The following is a 15713-nucleotide window of genomic DNA, read 5'->3' as shown; positions in this document are numbered from 1 at the left end:
CGGCGGCGTTGCCAGCGTGAATACGGTAATTTAATGTTATTGTCCCATAGCATCCCACAGAAATATTTTATCGGGTTATGAACTATGCTATGTGTTAATCCAAGTTACCTTCTATGTTTGTGCCAAATTTTATTAAAATCCGTTCAGTAGTTTTTTCGTTTAGAGGTAACAAACAAACACACAAACTTTCGCATTTATAATATTAGTAGAATAATACTTTCAATATAAAGATATATTTGTATAGTTACTTTATTTTTATTCCTTAATTTGAAGGAAAAATCTCCCCGAAAAAGTAGCAACCCCAGATTTCGTAGCTACCAACATAACAACAAGGGAACTCTTTAGTGAAACGTACTATAGACGCTCTCGGTTAATTATTTTTGTATGAAAATTCAAGTTTTATAAGAGCAGTTTAAACACGTGTGTGGTAAATAATGGAGTACGAAAAAAAATTAACAGATTTGGCTCTGAGCCTCTTTAAAATAGATGCAGTTAAATTTGGCGAATTCATGACCAAAAGTGGTATTAAAACACCGGTATACTTTGATTTGAGAGTTATTGTTAGCTACCCAGAGGTTATGGTAAGCAGTAGGTAGTCGATAATTTGTTTATTTTTAATTGAAAAAACATTAAAATATTCCCTAACGTATGTTTAAGTACATCATAAAATCAAAGAAAATAAATGGACTTCTTTGGTTTTCAGGAATTGATAACTGGCCTACTGTATGATTTCGCAATTGTTGATAGCGAGTATGATCACGTATGCGGGGTGCCCTATACAGCTTTACCAATAGCAACTTTACTTAGTGTAAAAGTTAAAAAATCTATGTTAATGAGAAGAAAAGAAGCAAAAGCATATGGTACAAAGAAAGTAATTGAAGGACACTATAAAGTAGGAGATAAATGTTTAATAATTGAAGATGTTGTAACATCTGGCTCAAGTGTTATGGAAACTGTAAATGACTTACGTAACGAGGGCCTGAAGGCACAGGAAGCTGTTATTATATTAGATAGAGAACAAGGCGGAAGACAGAACTTGGAGGACAATAATGTTCAAATGAAAGCACTGCTCACTATGTCCAAATTGATAAGCATACTTGTTGAAAATAAAAAGATAACCGAACAAATGGCTTCTGATGTTAAAAACTATTTACAAAATGTTAAAGCTCCTGTAGTAGGTTTGTATTGACTGGCTTTAGTCTTTAAAATTATGTGTATTTTATGTTAATAATGTAATCATATATATAACTTTTTTTTTCAGTGCCCCCCCTGGACAGAATTCTGATGCCTTTTGAGAAGCGAGCAGAGTTAGCATCAAATGCTATAGCTAAACAGCTTTTCAATATTATGGCTATAAAGAAGACCAATCTTTGTTTATCTGTTGACCTCACATCAAGTTCTCAAATATTGGATCTGTTGGAAAAAGTTGGAGAACATATTTGTCTTGTTAAAACCCACATAGACATTATTCAAGATTTCTCACAGAATTTTGTGACTGCACTGAAGCAACTGGCAACGAGGTTTAACTTTTTAATATTAGAAGACAGAAAATTTGCAGATATCGGCAATACAGTTGCCATGCAATACACACAAGGCATATATAATGTTAACAAATGGGCAGATTGTGTAACTTCTCATTCATTGCCTGGTGAGGGAATATTGAAAGCACTCAATAATTCATCTAATGGTGAAAAAGGAGTATTCTTGTTAGCGGAAATGAGTTGTGAGGTAATAACATATTTATTTAATTAGTAGTATAATTTAAAAAAATTATAAAAGTTAGCAATAAAAGACATTTTTTGACTAAAATTTAGCTTTTTTAAACATATTCAGGTCAGTTTCATTGTGGATTAAATTTTATTGAGAATCTTAATGATTTACTAAAATCAGATTTTTTGTTAAAGTGTACACTTATAATATTATTTAATTATTTGTATTATTTTATTTTTATTTTACAGCCATGAATACTGTATAGCTAAGCAAAATAATACAGAAAATAGTAGTTAAAAAAAATTCTTATTTTCTCAGGGAAATCTTATAACTTCAGAATATACACAAGCTACAGTTAAGATGGCTGAAAAGTATCCTGAATTGATAACAGGATTTGTTTGTCAAAAGAAAGACACATTTAAGAACCCTGGTCTCATCCAATTGACTCCTGGAGTGAAACTGGAGAGTTCAAAGGATGATTTAGGCCAAGTATACAATACCCCAGAGAAGGTCATACTGGAAAATGGTGCAGATATTATTGTTGTTGGAAGGGGTATTGTAGCTGCTAAGAATGCAGAAGCACAGGCTGTTATTTACAAAGATGCCCTATGGAGGTGCTATACAAAGAGAATTTCTGGGAAATTAGAGTGAGAATATAAAAAAAATGAGTACAAAATATTATTTAATTTCAAATATCGAGCATTCACTATTTTGAATGAATGCCATGCTATACCATATTTTGTCTATGATATATTTTAATCAACACAAAATCTAGATATAAAAAAGGTATTTTTTGTTGGTTTAACAAATATAGTTTAATTGTAAGTGAATAAAACGTATTCCATAAGTTTTTTGATTCCATATATTTACATAAATATACACTTATTTTATATAAATTTTAGTAAAAGTCGAAAGTAAATACTATTGTTGTGAAATATTTGTTATTTTGATAATAAATTTTATAGTACAAATGTCCTTTGTTTTTTTTTTACCTTATAAACCTATATAATATTATACAAATATTACTTTTATTTTTTGGCTTGCCAATCATATCTGTAAACACGATGCAAGGCTCAGGTGCACAGTGGATTTAGACTTTGCATTATTGGCTTTATCAAATAAATGCTATATCGCATGTATGGATCATTAATATAATGCGATACTAGCTGCATGCCCCGGCCCCACTGGGTTGGCTTTTACCGTAATTAAAATAATGTAAACTATCCTATCTTTTAAGTTGGGTTAAACTGCATATGGTGGGCAAATTTGATTAAAATTGGTTGAACTGTTTATGAACCCATCGCGGACAAATAATGTGACACGTAATTTATATATATTACGACTAGTAGTATGGATATGGATGATGGACATAGTATATTACGAACATGGACCATGGTGTATAGAGTATCGTATTTTAGTGCTTAGAAAATATAATCTGTATCACTTTCTTTTATCGATCTGTCAGTTGTCAATTTGAATTGTCAAATAAATTGTCAGAATCACTATCAAATATCAATCTGTTATTTAGGTGGACGAAAACAAAACAAAGAATAAATATTAATTACTAAAAACTATGTAGACATGGAATGTATAATTAAGGAATTAAAATTAAATCGTAAAAACATACAAAGTACATCTTCACACACGCTGTTTGCAGTTGTTGTCCACAATACATGGTTGAAAAAGTGGCTTAAGAATTTAGATGTGGATAATTGTGTAAATAATATAGATTTTACCCTGCAACCAGGTGAATGTGTTCCTTATCCATGGAAAAAAGTTTTTATAAAGGTAGGATTTCACAAATACAGTTTGTTACATTATGATGTTTTCATCTTAATAAATATTCATTTTCATTTCTTGTAGGTATTAAGTAAAAATATATCAAAAGTTTTGCCTTTGCCGCGTTATAAACTAACAGAAAGTAATATTGATTTGCCTTTAACATTTTCTCAATTACTTCAATATGTGTCTCAAAACAATCAAAGAAATCTTTGGAAGGAATCCTATAAGAAATATTCACAAAACGCGGAAGAAAATAAAGAAAGTGCAATTGTTAATTTATTGGAACACGATCAATTGCTCTCTGAAATAATCATAAGATTATATGGGTGTAATATAATTAAAATAAGACCAGATGGTGGTGGGAAATTTGAGTACAAAGAATTGAATAAACATACTTCCAAGTCTTACGACACTCATAATAATTTATTGGCAGCTATGTTTGCTTTAGAAAGTGACAATAATTTTTTTATTGTATATAGAACTTATTATGAAAATAATTTATTAGACTGCCTAAACTTCAGTCCAAACCTAATAGATAAGACATATGCCAGGAGCTTGTTTGTTATTTATCAATTGTTGAGTGCATCTAAAGCTATGAGTGACAGGGGCCTATGTTTGGGTGCATTGGATCTACGAGATATATATTTAGCAGAAGATTTATGGATACAAGTAGTGCCACCAATAACAAATAATATGCATTGTTTAAATCCATCATTAATCTGTGAACAAAACAGAAGTAAGCAAGGTACATCACAGAGCCAAATTATAAAAAGTCATAACTCTCAAAAAAGTACTGAGGAATGGTGCTGGCGTAATGATGTTGTACAATTGGAAAAGCTTTGCATGTTATGGGTGCGAGGACGGATATCCAATTTAGATTATTTGTTACATTTGAATGTTTTGGCTGGGAGAGCTGCTAATGACCCTCAAGCCCATTTCATGGTTCCATGGGTTACAGATTTTTCTTCAAGATGTGGTCAGTATTAAAATCAATTTTAATATACATTGACAAGCTTTATGTGATACATATTTGTTTTACTAATGTAAATAAGTAAATGGTAAATAAATCAAGATTATTTCCATGTTTAGGTCGCAATTGGAGAGATTTAAGTAAATCAAAATACCGATTGAACAAAGGTGATCGACAGTTGGATATGACATATGATGTGACCAGTGCCAATGGCCAGATACCACACCATGTCACTGATGCTTTATCTGATATCACATGCTACGTATACCTGGCTAGAAGGTCAGTATACAAAAATTAGAAAAAAAAATTAGATTGGTTCTATAGAATATAGCACTTCTTTATCTATATCTTTTGTTAATTATCATTTATTACTTTATGTTTTAGAACACCAAAAGAAACCCTCTGTAAATATGTCCGGAACAAGTGGGTTCCGGCAGAATATCCTGCCTCCATTCAGAGAATGCAAGAGTGGACACCTGATGAGTGCATACCAGAATTTTATACTGATCCTACTGTGTTTAAGAGTACACATGAAGATTTACCAGTAAGATGTTTTTTGTTGGTAGCTTAACATGATAATTTTTATGTACTTGTATAACATTATACATACATATATAAAAAAAAATACACATATTAAGAAAATTGTATGAAATTCATATCTCAAAACACAAGGTATGATCTGGAGCACTTTTACAGTGAAGCAAGGTTATACTTTTTGTGATAAAATTTTTGTACAATCCAACAAAACCATACTGCCTTTAAATGTCAATGAACCTAGTTTTTGTCTGTTACAGAATGTTTGTGAAGGTTAACTGACACTCCGTAACTGTAATAAATAATAAAAAAGGAGTAAAACTTTGTACAATTTAAAAAATCTTTTGGTATGGATTAAGAGTATGCCTGTTGCCATCATCATTTGTCATCATTTGTTTCTTTGCAAACATTGATTTCAGGCGAAGTTGTGGCAGACTGTTAGTAACATTTAATGTTAAAAAGATATTTACAATCTGTTAAGAATTTACGACATGCGATTTTAAGGAATCATATAGATAATTGATAATTAGTTTTACTTGAGTTCTTGTATAAAATACTTATTTTATACAATCAGTTATGTGTATAATACAATAAAAACAGTTCTACTAATCATTGTCCTTTAAGTTACTTATTATTTTAATTGTGAACAACAGATATAAAATGCAATGCTTATTTATAAAAACTGATATTTTTCGGGTAACTTGCGCGAAAAGCTATTTATGAGAGTTTAAACTAAAGAAGTGGCGCTTAATTCTTTAATATGTTTTCTGTAACTTTATCAACTGAACCATTTCAAGGATGACTATTTTATTTAAGGTTCAAAAGTTTTAAAGACATTGTCTAATTTTTTATACCTTGCTGTTATTTAAATACTAAAGCTGGTGGTACCACCACACCATGCTACTGATGCCTATCACAGCTTAAAATTATAAAAAAATTAGATTGGTGTTGAAATGGCAATATCAATTTAATCTCAAACCAAATCACGAAAATTCACTAAAACGAAGGTTATGAAAACGTTGAACAATATTGAATCGGTTAAAATGAATTCATCTTATGCTATTATCTATTTAATTAAGGTCATGTTTTATGTACAAGTTGTAATATAAAGTATACATAAAAATTAATTATTATGGGTCATTCAAGATAACATTACTGTTCTAAATTGTATTATTAACTGGGTCAAATTAACTTACTATTTGTTTATAATTTTTCCTTTTCTGTGAAATGAGTTTTTTATTTGTTAGAAAAAATATCTGACTTATGTAGTATTACTTTTTTATGTAATTAAAATATTATGTAGGATTTAGGCATACCTTCGTGGGCAACTTGTGTGGAAGATTTTATAACGAAGCATCGTGAGGCTTTGGAAAGCACTCATGTATCAGAAAATCTACATCATTGGATTGACATAACTTTTGGTTACAAGTAAGAAAAATTTATTTATTTGCATATATTTTGTTAATTTTTTGTTGAAATGTTGATATATTCAGGAAATTTAAGTTCGGTTTTAATACATAACTATTTTTCAGGCTTGCCGGACAGGCGGCGGTTAAATCAAAGAACGTTTGTCTGTCTCTAGTAGACGGGCATATGCGTACTCGCCGCGGCACTACAGTGCAGTTGCTGACGGCGCCGCATCCGCCGCGAAAGCTTAGGGCTCCGCCCCCTGCTCCACCCAGACTGAGGTGGACTGCTCCAAGGGATACAAGTGAGTTTATTTCATGTGGTATAAGGTGAACCTTTTTTGTTTTCTTTATTGAAGCTTTACCACAACTTGAAAAATAAGTCTAGTTATAAATTGCTTAGTACTAGACTAGTTAACATAATGTTAAATGCTATTAGTCAAAAGTTAACTAAATAATATTAAAATGGAATTAATTGAGTGATATCATTTGCAGAAAAATCCGTCCGAGATAGTTCTGATGATATATCAGACGAAGAAGACGAGTCCAGCAGTTTACCGCAGCACATATCTCGGCTGACAGTTCCAACGCATCGAATGCGTCGTCAGAAAAGTAGTACTAGAGCGCGTTCGCTTACCAAAGGCCAAGACGAAGATGCTCCTTTTAACGAAACTAGAGCGTCCTCTCACTCGCGACACTATAAAGTACAACGCTCTGAATATGGCCAGGGTGTCATATACCTTCCCAAGGAATTTAATCCAGCAGCATCCATTCAGGCTCTCGAGTCACTGGATAATTTTCGAACTAAATGTTTCTTTAGCAAATCTGAAGACAAACAAAAAAATAAAGACAATGTTTCTGCATTAAACCTGTGTCAAGTTAATAATAAAGACAATGCGCATTTCCAATCGAACTATGGTGCAGACGAGACAGCTTTTACTAATCACATGTTTTTAGCATCGTATGACCAAGGATTCCTAAAAAGAGTCACTCAGGATACTCAAATAGACAGTGTGCTTAAAGAGAGAAAGAATAGAATGTTTAATACGAGATACACTACTGATGCGTTGGTGTATAAGCAATTCGTAACAGAGAGTCGAAAGCAAGATATGCTCGTCATAGGGTGCCTTATAGTTGAAATATTTCTTCACAATCACGTTCGTCCATTGAGATTGAATAATGACAAATTTATTGAAAGATACAATAGTTGTAGGACTGTATTAAAATACAATTTTCATTCCATTCCAAAATGTGTTAGGTACATAGCGTCCTTATTGTTAAATGTTCAACCACCTCATCTTTCCTTTAAACAAGAATTGCAACCAAAATCAGACGATTCTTTTAAAAGAGCTGTTGTGACCGATAAAGGTCTGCCTCCGCCAACGGCATCCCAGTTACTGCAACCCTTACTTATGCAACACCTTATACCTTTCCCCCAGAGTTTTGTCACTTTATATAGCCTTTTGAACACTTTACATGAATATGAGCTAACGAGTAATGAATTAAACATATTGTATACATATGAATGTGATGGCGTTCATTGTGAAAGCTATCAGAACATTGATAAAACAAAACTATATTTTGCTCAGAAAGTGGCAGAAGGAAAAATTCAAGCTTGTATTACACATCTAGGTACACTTCTGAATCAATTCACTGGTTATAATCAGTTTGACGCTTTAGATATTTTTCTACAATATTACATACAATTATTGGAAAATAAGGATACATCTGTTTTAGCTGCTTGGCATTTGTTCGATACAGTGAGCAGAGCTCTAGGTCCCGCCGAAACTAGAAATAAACTTCTTAAATACATATTAAATCTATATGAAGACGACGATTTCGTATTTGATAAATCAGAAAAGTATTCTGAAAACGACTCTACATCTTCAGCTATTTTGGCTAGCAAGCAGAAATTTATTAAACTTTATCATAACATATTTCTCCTTCAATTAATGGTCCGAATGGGCCTCCAATGCTTCTTGGATAATTTCACGCAACATTTGGTCGAAGCTGTTGGCGGATATAAAGATATATCATATCATAGCGGATCCGGTGGCCATTCATGTCACAGTCGCTCAATGGCAAACAAAAAACCAAGATATTCAGATGATAACGTGAAAAATATTCTCACTACTAATTCCGATATATTTTCTCCTGATACATCTTGCGGTTCAGAACAAATTGTCACACCTAATATCGAAAAAGCCATGTCTGAAGTAAGCGAAGCCTTGAAAGAAAAGGAAGTCGATAATAGAAGTGAAAATGAGTTGTTCCATTTTGAAAATGATAAAGAGAGGAATCACAGTTGTAGCAGTAGAAGCAAATCTCCTACGGGCTCCGTTGACTCTAACGCCGCAGTCAAGGAAAATGTTCTAGAAACACCTTCACCGTCGTCAGACATTGTGCTAACAGAAAATTCTCGGTTTATTTCTTCTAATATAACTATCACAAAGAACGGAAATCACTATATAGATGAAGCAAGGGATAATGCTCCCGAAATGCAAAAAATAGTATCTCCAAATATAACCAAACCAAAATCAATGTTCACTAGTTATTTGAACTTAGGTCAAAATGAATATATTTCTGAGAATTATGATAATGAAAGTACGCCTACATCCGAGTATCAAGAAGAGCAAGTAGATCATTTTAATCCAGTAGTTAAAACTGTTAGCGATGACGAAAAAGAATACAAGGATTCATATAAAATATCCGATATGAGTTCAGATAGTCTCATTTGGTTAGCACATAGACTTGGGCCGGTACTTACTTGTAGATACATAACTAGGAATCTTTTAAAAATGCTTACTTTGTGCTACATTGGAAAAGAAAACTTGTTGTCGTGTGATATCGAGGAAAAAGATGAGTTTGATGAAATATCAGTAGTCAATAGCAGAGTCGTTGGGGATAAAAACGCTATGAAAGTGATAAAATGCCTCACTTCGATAGTGGGTAAGTAACATTAAAATTTTATACGAATATTCTGTACTCTTTGGCCCCTATGTAACTTTATTACCCCCAACATATTTTAAATGTGGACGTAAATTTCCAGCAATGTACGGTGAACAGCTGATAATATTTCAATACTTGCCACATATGGGTGAGCTGATCGCGTCATGTAGACGCCGTTTATCAACGCCACTTGAGGGTGGGGTGGTCGCCTGCTTGCAGCTTATAAAGTACCTGCTGCCTTTTATGTCTGATGTCAAAGTTATGGAACAATTACAGGTCTGGTACTTATTTATGGTATATTATATAAATTATGACAATTATGATGATAGATAGAATACTTTTTATTTTATCTTTCCTTTTGGAATTGGTGGCTAATCTGACAGGTACGATATGTTTTAGGATACATTTCTTAAAACAATTTTGCAACCAGCGTTACGGCTTGCGTCCACGAGTCGATGTTCATATCCGAGTGGTGCGGCCGCTAGGGGCGCTCTCACTAGGAAGTTATTAGATGCTCTTTACGCTTTGGCTCTAAGAATTGGTCCCGAGATGACTAGAAAGCATCTTTGTGTACCAGCTTTACAAAGGTAATATAAAGATAAGGGTACTATTAAATATTGTTGTTAAATTTTTATTTTTTGCAAATTCACCTTTAAGAGCCTTTATGACTTCTTCATAATTTTTACTAATACTGAGTTGTAATTTTTTCAGATTTTTCCTTGCATTTGATAAAGCGTCCGGCAAAACGGACAACTGGCCCAAACAAGATGACGCTAGTCTAGAAAAGGTAGTTTCGTGTTCACTCCAAAGTTTATGTCAGTTAAATGACTATTCATGTACTTTTGATAAAATGTAGAGTTTAATAGACCACCAGTCACTTTAAGCATCGATTCCTCAAATTTGCTGTTTTGACCTTTAAAAACTATATCATTTCCAATACCCCAGTCGTCCGAACAAGAGTCGGAGCCTCGGCTGGAGGGGTTCCTGGAGATCTGCCGCGACGGCAGCACGGCGGAGTGGGCGGTGCGCGACGGGCGCGTGGTGCGCGCCGACCTGCCCGAGCTCGCCTGCACGCCGCCCTCGCTGCCCGACACGCACGACGCCGCCACGCTCACTGTGAGTGCGCTAGAATAGAAAAGAAGAGTGGAGTGGAGTAGAGATCCTTCTCTGTTCTATTCCACTCTTGTAATTTTTTTAAATAGCAAAGTGGGGAAGTGTAGGAAGGTGTAATACTCTCCTTGGAACTGGAGAATTTACTTGCTCATTGTATAAATTTATAGATTTGTTATGATCAGTGATTATTGTGTCTTCGTAAGACGATGGTGAATAGGTATGATTTGATATCGAAGAAAACGATTTATTTATTTCAGTTGATTTGCTGACTTAGTATGGTGAATATGTTCCTACAAAAGTTTATACATACATTATTACAATAGTTTAGTGACGATATTTCACTGTGGTAGTGGTATTTAAAATTTGGAAATTGAAGTTTGGACTAGGTTTTCTAACATAGGAACGGATGGAATATATAATCTCATCTATCAAACATAATATGAATGCATATAGTAATCATGCATAACAAAAATGAGAAGATTCTTTCGATGTTTCAGGCCCAGGAAGAACTGTTAATAGTATTCGAAACGGAACTCGCTTATCATGCTTATACCAAATTCACGAGGCTTGTTGGCACGGACGCTATAGAACGGAGCCTGAAAAACAGTGATACGATACGTGCCCTTTGTCAAGAATACAGACAAAAACATTGTATTAGGTAAGTTCTATTTATGAATGTTGTACTTTTATACGTTGGAATTTTATTTAAAAAAAAAACAATAGAAAAAAGGAACATCTATCTTAATTGAAAATAAATATTTGATGGTATTACAATAAAAGTTAATTTTTTCAATCGGTAGCTCCCCTCTGCATATATCTCGGCAAGACAAGCGTGTGCAGCCGTCGCTCAGCGATGAGCCGCTCAACAAGCGAAATATCGATATAATCCAGAAGCCCGACCTTTCGGACCACATATCCAGCTCGAACAGCTTCGGCTCCAACGTCACGCTGGTTGGCAACAGGATAGATGTCAGTGACACTTGTGAGAGCACTGCGCAAGTGGATGGGTTTGATGTTGTGGCTTGTAAGATGGATAGTGGCGTGCGGAGTGACCGGTAAGAACTGTTGATCGATTTAGTGCCCACTTATCTTATGATAAGCGGTCAACACTGCTAAGTGTTTATTATTATCTTAGTTTTTTTGGGTTTTATGGCTTATGTTTTTAAACATTCGTAAAGATATCTTACGTATCGTATTAGTATGATCCTTACTTTGCTTTCGTTGATTTGCCTTTAAATTTTCAATTTATTTTTAAAATTTAAATTTATTTCTTCTTGGCAGACATCTCCGTGGCGATTGGTTGATCTACTGGGAGCACGAAATCGGTCGCGCAGACAAGGAAGCTCGTTTCAATTTGAAACAGATCAAGTTACAGACGTTCGTTGGACACTCGCATTCAGTTAAATCTATACACTGTCTCGACAACGAGAACAGCTTTATGAGTGGGTCAAAAGATAAGACAGTCCGGTTGTGGTCCTTGCGAAATCAGGTAGGATGGTCTTTGATGGTCGTTTCTATGTTGAAATTAAATAGTTAAAACAATACTAGAAAAATTTACCAAATGTCTTTACAAAGAACTTATTGGATGTGGTAATTCTCATATATTTTACAAATTAATATTTCATGGCACGCCATACAATTATATGAAGAGTGGACGCCTTATAGATTTCCATATGGTGTAAGATTTGATGTGCTGGCATTACTTAGTATTCGTCTTCCCTCAGGGTGATGGCAACGCCACAACGCAATGCAACTGGACGTACACGGGTCATAAAAAGGGCGTGCTGTCGCTGGCATTCTTGGAGTCTCTTCGGCTAGCTGTGTCTACAGACTCCGTCGTGCATATATGGGACCCCTTCATGGAGAGCGTGGTTTGTCAGGTTAGGCAAATAGAATTACAATTGGAATTATTTTATTCCAGCCAATTTTTTCAAGGACTATCCAATCCTTCAGAATGTAGATATGTGCTTGAAATAAATATATTTTAAAGCTATCTCTAAAAGTATTGTACACAATTTACTAATATTCCATTGTATTTTATATTTTTAGCTGGACACTTTAAAGTCACCAGTGAGCATAGTGCGCACACTGTCAGAGGCGAGCAGCGTGGTGGTAGCGGCCACTACCGACGCCACCTTGCGGTTTATAGATGCGCGTGCGCCAGTACATAACCACGAGCTTAAGGTTTCATACTTTGACATATTAGAGATGTGTGATGTCTTCGGTGTTGTAGTATAGCTTACCTCAAATGGAGGGTTTTAATATGTATTAGAAATAATAAGTTAATATTTTAGCAATGATATAAGCACATTAATATTATGAATATGGGTTAAGATTAATTATAAAAGAAATATTGATATTCAATAACTATGTAAAAAATATCTTGTATTAATAAATGCGTCTATCATAGCAATCCATCGGTTAAGTTGCCTTGGTGTGTTCACGACACCTGTTTATGAATTTAGTATTTTTTTCGATCATGCGTTTTAAATGACACACGAGTTCCCTCTTTAGTATTTTATCAACGAGCATACGTAATATTCTGCCTAGTCTGACCAGACTGGCCCATTGCGCACTTTTAAGCAATTGAGTATCGATGACGCAGCTGGCGGCGGCCCCCAGCACGTTCATCCGCTGCATGTGCGTGGGCGGCGGCGGCGCCTGGGTGGCGGCGGGGCTGGCCGGCGGACACGTGGCCGTGCTCGAGCCGCGCTCCGGCCGCACGCGCGCCACCTGGCGGGCGCACGACGGGGAGGTAACGGGGGGCGCCGGGAGGGGGGGGATGACTCAATCATTTATAATCATACTCATTTATTCATCTTTCTTATTATTTATTTTATGTTATATATTATGTTACTTTACTTTCGTTGTGGTTCTCAACTATAACGTGACAATAGCATAAAGTTACCTTGTTAATTGTGATTTAAGTTATCCTTTCCTTATGCTGTAACAATTAAATACTATCAGGCGCCCCACTCTGAAGTGTTTTAACAATATATAATACCCTTTTTATATAATTATCAAATAAAACTGTTTTTCTAATGTGTTTTGATATATTAACTGTGATACTTATGGTAGGTCCTCCGGCTAGCGGCGGTGGACGAGCACAGGTTGCTCACATCGGGGCTGGATCAAGTTACCGCGCTGTGGAGAATCGACGACGGAGAACTTATTGCGCATCTCAAGTGAGTTTTAGATATTTCAAATATATTAGTTTAAATTCTGTAAAAAAATTATTCTAAATGCATTACGCTACAATTTCCTAGTAGATATAAAATGAACACTATTGGCTTTGGCCATACTACAGTTTCCAGTAATTCAGATTGAAATTTTATAGTAAGTAAATAATGGTGAACTTGTTTTCTAACTTAATTATTTTATTTTATAAAAAAAGTAAAGGTAAATGTTTTGTAGATTTAGTGTAGTAGATGATCTCTAAGGATGTTTTCACGTTCTAGGGGTAGTACTGAACCAGTCCACTGTCTGTCGGTATATTACAATGAGCTAATATCGGGGACGACAAATAATCGTATCGGTGTCCACACGTCGTTGGATCAAGAAGCTTCCTTTTCCAGCACCAAACTGCGTTCGGACACCTTCAAGGGCGTGCTAACTTGTATGTCGGTGTTGCCACTCAACAGATTGTTGTTGTTGGGAAGCGACAATGGCACCATTAGTTTGCTTTGCTGATGTTGTTGCTTGTACATTCAATATCATTACAACCAATATATATATATATATATATATATATTGGTTTTCGGTAAATGCACGTTTCGGAAACTATCGCATTATACTTATATGTTATACTACATATATGTTATACTACACGTACATTTAGAATTTCGGTGTTTCAGTTCATTTTAATTGGTCGTCATCTTTTTAATCTCATGTAATTTGCGAGTAAATGAGGCAAAATATCAATTAACCGCAATTTCGTAACGTTTCTTTAGTGTGTAAAATTTGCTTAAACGAGTTTTGATCGTGTCCTGCGCATATGATTAAGTCATTATAGATGAATTTAGGTTAAGTAGAAGACATTATTTTTAAGGGATTTTTTTTATTGATTCGCATTGATCTGACTAGATTCAAAGTACTAGAATGAGTTTATTCTTCTTTTGCGTTCTTAGTTTTTTATTAAATTGTACAAAAATCTGAATGCTTGTCTTGCCTATTCGGAATGGGATTGTTTTCGTTTATGGTCCCTTTAAATTTCTGGATAACATTTTGAGTTTACTTTTTTATACCTCTCAACTAAAAAACGCTTCCTTTTGCCAGATTTTTAAGACCACATGTAATTAAATTTTGTGATAAAATTAAATTGATTGAACAGTTACTTCCGATGGATAGTTATGTAATAACAATTGATGCATTTTTATTCCGTAGTTGTTGATTGATTACACATTTCGAATAATACATAATACATTTTTTAACATTCCACGTTAGTAAAAGCATTCCATCACAATTTATTGCTTTATGTTTATAGTATGAAATCTAATAATTTCTCGAAGCGTTTAGAAATTATTTATTATTTTTTACGATATTTACAATGTATGTGTTTATCTCGTGCCAATAAAGAACAAATTAGTTTTTTTTGTCGTTCCAAATAAAACTGGAATAAAGAAAGCCGTTTTAGGGAACCCCACATGAATAGCATCATCTTCCCCAATGTGTACAAGTTTACTTTTACACACGGCTCTACTGTCGTTGGATTAGTCTTTCAAAAATGGGTAAGGGTGTGGGAAGATGATTTACGATTAAGTTAAATTTTCCTGTTTATTATGGCCCCTATACCAACTAAATAGTTGTTGTTAGAAATTCAAACGTTCAACACACACTAATAGGTGACCGATTATATTTTAATCGAAAATTTCGAATAACTATAGAAATGTCGATAGATGGCGCTAGATGGCGCTAGGCGTTAGTTGTGCCGCGTATATAAATCTATGGAACCTCACACTGCTTGTGACTCGACACGCACTTGGCCGCTTTTATTTTATAGTCGATAGAAAGCAAGTGAGACACGCTTGTGATGTCATCCCTGATGATCACAATCCTATTACAATTTGTTTGATTATTGACACTAGAATTGCGTAGTTTGAGGGAATATGCCTTTTTTAAACACAGTATTTTTACAACATAAGTACAAAATGTTGGTTACCAAAGACATTTTTGTAACATAGAAAAATCACGAATTACTTTGTCATTGTATAGAAATTATGTTTCTGACTGATGATATTATTTTAATTAAG

The 15713-nt window shown here is 34.3% G+C and overlaps 3 protein-coding genes across 3 annotated transcripts in view; 2 read left to right on the top strand and 1 right to left on the bottom strand.

Annotated features, from left to right (window-relative positions):
• The window catches only part of LOC119832438 (zinc finger protein 585B-like), a 16857-nt gene extending 16804 nt beyond the window's left edge, over positions 1-53 (bottom strand). Inside the window, exon 1 of the mRNA XM_038356108.1 lies at positions 25-53. Coding sequence (XP_038212036.1) covers positions 25-53 — 29 coding nt within the window. The remainder of the gene's footprint in view (positions 1-24) is intronic.
• Positions 54-354: 301 nt separating this feature from the next.
• On the top strand, positions 355-2681 carry LOC119832383 (uridine 5'-monophosphate synthase). Its single transcript, XM_038356055.1, has 4 exons — positions 355-581; positions 704-1178; positions 1262-1728; positions 2029-2681. The coding sequence occupies exons 1-4, from the start codon at positions 435-437 to the stop codon at positions 2359-2361; spliced, it is 1422 nt and encodes a 473-aa protein (XP_038211983.1). The 5' UTR covers positions 355-434; the 3' UTR covers positions 2362-2681.
• Positions 2682-3220: 539 nt separating this feature from the next.
• On the top strand, positions 3221-14170 carry LOC119832541 (WD repeat-containing protein 81). Its single transcript, XM_038356205.1, has 19 exons — positions 3221-3498; positions 3574-4468; positions 4582-4741; positions 4847-5006; positions 6300-6424; positions 6529-6707; positions 6898-9351; positions 9452-9627; positions 9751-9938; positions 10063-10138; positions 10297-10467; positions 10962-11122; positions 11265-11519; positions 11746-11953; positions 12189-12344; positions 12514-12648; positions 13070-13219; positions 13543-13649; positions 13923-14170. The coding sequence occupies exons 1-19, from the start codon at positions 3292-3294 to the stop codon at positions 14152-14154; spliced, it is 6195 nt and encodes a 2064-aa protein (XP_038212133.1). The 5' UTR covers positions 3221-3291; the 3' UTR covers positions 14155-14170.
• Positions 14171-15713: the final 1543 nt, after the last annotated feature.

This window comes from Zerene cesonia, chromosome 15, assembly GCF_012273895.1.
Source record: "Zerene cesonia ecotype Mississippi chromosome 15, Zerene_cesonia_1.1, whole genome shotgun sequence".
Classification (NCBI taxonomy): domain Eukaryota; kingdom Metazoa; phylum Arthropoda; class Insecta; order Lepidoptera; family Pieridae; genus Zerene; species Zerene cesonia.
The sequence above is the reverse complement of the archived record's forward strand: the minus strand, read 5'-3'. Positions and strand labels throughout refer to the sequence as shown.

What these genes read in the sequence shown, in the direction of transcription:
- LOC119832541 (XM_038356205.1), top strand. Translation starts at nt 3,292, where the DNA reads ATGGAATGTATAATTAAGGAATTAAAATTAAATCGTAAAAACATACAA. An exon ending in GACTGCTCCAAGGGATACAA is followed by an intron (nt 6,708 to 6,897) that starts GTGAGTTTATTT and finishes TATCATTTGCAG; the next exon opens with AAAAATCCGTCCGAGATAGT. An exon ending in ACGACGCCGCCACGCTCACT is followed by an intron (nt 10,468 to 10,961) that starts GTGAGTGCGCTA and finishes TCGATGTTTCAG; the next exon opens with GCCCAGGAAGAACTGTTAAT.
- LOC119832383 (XM_038356055.1), top strand. Translation starts at nt 435, where the DNA reads ATGGAGTACGAAAAAAAATTAACAGATTTGGCTCTGAGCCTCTTTAAA. An exon ending in TTAGCTACCCAGAGGTTATG is followed by an intron (nt 582 to 703) that starts GTAAGCAGTAGG and finishes TTTGGTTTTCAG; the next exon opens with GAATTGATAACTGGCCTACT. An exon ending in TGTTAAAGCTCCTGTAGTAG is followed by an intron (nt 1,179 to 1,261) that starts GTTTGTATTGAC and finishes TTTTTTTTTCAG; the next exon opens with TGCCCCCCCTGGACAGAATT.